The sequence below is a fragment of the Melanotaenia boesemani genome, chromosome 19 (assembly GCF_017639745.1).
Source record: "Melanotaenia boesemani isolate fMelBoe1 chromosome 19, fMelBoe1.pri, whole genome shotgun sequence".
Taxonomy (NCBI): Eukaryota; Metazoa; Chordata; class Actinopteri; order Atheriniformes; family Melanotaeniidae; genus Melanotaenia; species Melanotaenia boesemani.
Genome location: NC_055700.1, coordinates 27,696,922 through 27,701,185, shown reverse-complemented (window position 1 = coordinate 27,701,185; position 4,264 = coordinate 27,696,922). Strand labels below are relative to the sequence as shown.

Below are 4,264 nucleotides of genomic sequence, written 5' to 3'. Positions count from 1 at the left end.
ATTGTTTGCCAAGACCACTGCATTGTACAGCCTGTGACCTTGCTATACACGACTCCCTAGTGCTCCATAACAGATCATCCATGGTAGAGGGATTCTACAGGCCACTGCCACCAACCACTCACATCAGGGAAGAAGAGGGAGGAAAATTCTCCTACCATGAAAGAGGTCATTTCTGTGTTCAACATCACATGGGCCTAGTAAAATCTGTACAATGTCTAAGTCCAACAGGGGATGTTGGGTTAGGTAGCTGTATTTGAAGTTTTTCCTCATTGAGGGGGAAAAAAAACACCTTCAATGGTAAAGTTTAAATATAATTTTCATAAGTGGAATGTAAAATATTTGTTTACTTCTTTCCAAGAGTGCTTTTTGCCAGTAATTCTTCCATGCTGTGGCTGCTCCACTGGGCAGACAACTGTTTCTTCAGGAAAGGAAGTTATTCTGATTGGAATAAATGGTACAATTTTGTCCTTTTTTATTTATATTTATTTATTTTTAAAAAAAAAATTTTTTTTGCAAATAAACAATCCAACCTTTTATCTTTTTTTCAGGGCGATACAATATGTCTCTTCCAACTGTCTCCTGCTCCTGTGGACAGACTTGGAATGTAAATATTAGTGCTCTGGTTGAAAGTGGCTATTGGCCAGCCACAGTCCATTTTGAGACTTTGTACACAGTGGATCTGTTTACTACATATGAAGATCTCAAGATTACTGCACCAGGAATGTCACGGCAAGCTTTTGTTAGCATGCTTGAACAGCGCACCAAACTCTTTGGTAGGGTGAGATAATCATCATTCAACATCATTGAAGCAATTGTCTACTACATTGACTTTTAATATGTATTTATATGGTTTCATGGCCTGGTTTTGTTTTTTGTTTTTTTTACTCTTTTCTATCAGAGTGGTAAGATATGTGGAGACATCATGCAGAAATCATTCTTGGAATGGTCTTATGCAAAATTTGAGGTTGAGAGGCTGTCTCAGGTGAATCACTTTCAGTGTCCTGCATGCACACCCTCCATGTCGGCTGTTGCAGTGGATGGTAACCGCAAGCTTTACCGCTTTAAGAGCCAACCAGGGTGGATCAAATTCTTGTCCACTTAAATTGTAGATTGCCATAGATGTAACCTTCTGTACGTTTAACCCCTATTTTGCTTCTTTTAGACCTAATGGATTTTTTGAAGGTGTGTTTCTGGCCAAGGATGCTGAGGTGACCTCCTTTGTTGACTACATCCATGGGGCAACACGACATGTAAAGTTTATTTCCAAGTTTTGTTTTTTATAAATTATACACTGTCTGCATATCTGTATTGTATTTACCCCATACAACATTATATTACCAATGGTTAAATTTTAATGTACACCACTTTGCTCTGTGTACATCTGTTTGTCTTCATCTGTATAAGAATCCTGGGAAAGGGAGGTGTGGTGCAGGCGAGTGGGTGGCAGCACGAGAGTCCTCTAACAAGTCTGCAAGCAAAGTAGATGAGGAAGGTGTCGAGGTTGCTGTCTGCCGCCATGGGATTTTACTGAAGGGACTGAATATGTTCCGTGGAGAGATATTTGCATATCCCTTATATCTCCAGAAACAGCTTGCTTCACAGAATGTGCAGTTCTTCTGCTCTGATGTGGTATGCAGATATTGGCCATATTTGCAGAGGGTCATGGGCCACTGTCCTGAGTTAGAAGACCTGTTAAACATGCGTCCCTTTCTCTCAATCATGCATGCTAAAGCACATTCCTGGATGTGTGAGGTAATTGCCAATGGCTTATTTCTCATTAGCACCGTTGGACCTCTTCCAACCCCCTGTCTTCCAAAAGGTAACATACAAATTTGTTGTAGTTGCAATGGGGAGGACGAAATCAAGAGGGAGCAGGAACAACAATAGGAGAGGAGGTTGAACAGGTGAACATCTTCCTCTCTCGAGCAGCCATATGTTCCAAGTACATGTCAAAAGCTGGTAAATATTTTTTTTTATGCATCTAACTTATTTAGTTTTGGTTTCCTGGCCTAATAGGTGTTGTGTATTAAGTCCGCACAGACATCCTTACCATTCAGGCCAGTGGCTGGAACAAGCGGAAGGCAGAAAACCTTGACCTGACATCGGCCAAACGGTACATTAAGGTAAAGACTAGACCAGTGTTTTTTATGATGCGAAGACTTTTGCCTAATTTGGCTAAGCAATTTGTTACTCCAATATTGATTTTGACAGACTGTACAAACGATTTCTGAGGCATCTGAGGATCTTGATAAGCTGACTAAAGAGCTGTCGATACAGGAAGACACAGTCCAGCAATGGGTGTCTGATGTTCAGGAGTGGACTGCAGGTATTGTGGAAAACTGTCATTTACTATACCTGAGCATCAAGCAGAGAAAATACCAGCTGTATCGTCAGGCTGGTGAGAGGCTGGTGCGTAAGCTTATACAAATGTTATAGGATGTGTGTGTGTGTGTTTTAACATTCTAGATGGCAACAAGCGGAGACATCAACTAAGGAAAAAGATTGCTGAAGAAAAGAGAGCTTTAGAAGATGCCATCACAAAGCGTAATGCTGCTATGTGGGAAACTGACAAACTACCTCTTCCGAATGAGCTCTTGGCTGAGGAAAACTGTTCCTGGCCATGGGAATGTAAGTACATAAGACATGTATACAACTGCCTTCATATCCAGTTTGCTTACTTAAATTCCAAGAAAAGGATTTGTATAAAGCAGTCCACCACCTTTGTCTGCTGGGGTTGTAACGATTTGGGATATTGCTCTTATTGAATCACACAAGCCAGGGAGGAGATGGATATATGTAGATTAGTGAATGAGCTTATGTTAGATGTAGTTGACGATGCATGTCTAACATTTTAATTACTTTCTAGTAATTTAGAATAACTGATAAAACTTTATGTGAATTGCAGGTCATGGCGACATGGTAAATAAAAAAAAAAAAAGGCTTTATGACAAGGTAATGCTGCTGACCAGACTGAAAGAAGAGGAGGTTATTGTGGTTTGGGAAGTTAAGCAGCACTGGGAGTACTTGAGGAGTGTGGTTGAGCAGCTTTGCTCCCAGCTTTCTGAAGGGATCACCCAGCAAAGTAAGACAAGCCTTTTCTTTTTTCTTTTTTTTTTTTTTTTTTTTTTTTTTTGCATTGATGTCCGTAGTTTGTAACATTTATGTTTTCCTTTTTTAATGTTATTGTCAGGCAGCACTGAAGCATTGATGGAGAGAGGACGTGAAGGGCTACTCTGTCTGCTGAGGAGGAGATTGTCTGCAGTACAAGCTCAGCAGGGTGCCGCTCGCTCAATTTACCAATGCGTTTTGGGATTGCAAGCATTGTCTCTGGATGATGACTCCACTGATGAAGAAAACTTGGGCTGTTGCTCCTCTGATGAAGAACTTTGACCACCCCCAAAAACAGTCACCGTAGCACCCGAATATGACCAATATACTGATGCCTGCATGGGGAAAAAACTATTAATTGTGCAATCTGACAAATAAATTTCTTGTATTTGACATTTGTGGATGTATTTTCTGCACTACACTATTGTAATTTCTAAATTTGAATAGATTTTGACAGTTAAATGCTGTTGCTTGTTGGTCTTTTCAGGAAACCTCACCAAAAACATTAATGGTGCTTGCACCTGTGTTGAATTCACCTTACTTTTTTTCAGACTTTTGTCAAACTGATTGCCTTTACTGTACTGTATGTTGTTCATTTATGTGTTTGTATGGAACACACTGACTTGGTAGATAAAAGTTAATGTCTTAGGCAGATGCTTAGCAGAAATCAGTGACATTTTAATGTCTTCTATATTAGCAAATTCATTGACCTATAAGATAATCCTTTATTTGTCCCACAGTGAAAATTTCAGTGTTACAGCAATAAAGGTGATAGTGCAAAACAAGTCTAAAAAAAACAGCATTAGAGATAAAAAAAAACTGTACAGAACAAAAATATATTTAAAAAGTATATAAAAATCCATATAGGTATGTGGCAGGTGCCCACAAACACTTCCAGGGTGTGAAGGCTTATCAACCCACAAGTTCTATGAAAGTGCTGTGAGGCTTAAATTCAGTGATTGTTGAAAATGATGCACAAGAGACGCTGAAAATGTATAAATCAGTCCTCCCACTGACAATGATCTTACTGTAACCTTTGGTGGATCTAGCTCTAATGTAAACCACTCCAGGTTTTGAGGAGCCGCTCATTAGGGTTAGGGTTAATGATTTCTCTGGGACATTGTTCGATCCGCTTAGCACCTAGATTACTGAATTT

General features: G+C 39.6%; 1 protein-coding gene across 1 annotated transcript; it reads left to right on the top strand.

Moving 5' to 3' along the window:
• Positions 1 to 784: 784 nt before the first annotated feature.
• On the top strand, positions 785 to 3,390 carry LOC121629810. Its single transcript, XM_041969606.1, has 7 exons — positions 785 to 1,077; positions 1,163 to 1,250; positions 1,405 to 1,752; positions 1,842 to 1,904; positions 2,058 to 2,123; positions 2,212 to 2,398; positions 3,191 to 3,390. Exons 1-7 carry the CDS (start codon positions 923 to 925, stop codon positions 3,388 to 3,390), a joined length of 1,107 nt encoding a protein of 368 aa, XP_041825540.1. The 5' UTR covers positions 785 to 922.
• Positions 3,391 to 4,264: the final 874 nt, after the last annotated feature.

Bases quoted from the DNA above. Each gene is read 5' to 3' on its own strand.
- LOC121629810 (XM_041969606.1), top strand. From the start codon at position 923: ATGCAGAAATCATTCTTGGAATGGTCTTATGCAAAATTTGAGGTTGAG. The intron at 1,078-1,162 runs GTGGATCAAATT...TGCTTCTTTTAG, and splicing joins CGCTTTAAGAGCCAACCAGG to ACCTAATGGATTTTTTGAAG. The intron at 1,753-1,841 runs GTAATTGCCAAT...AATTTGTTGTAG, and splicing joins CACATTCCTGGATGTGTGAG to TTGCAATGGGGAGGACGAAA.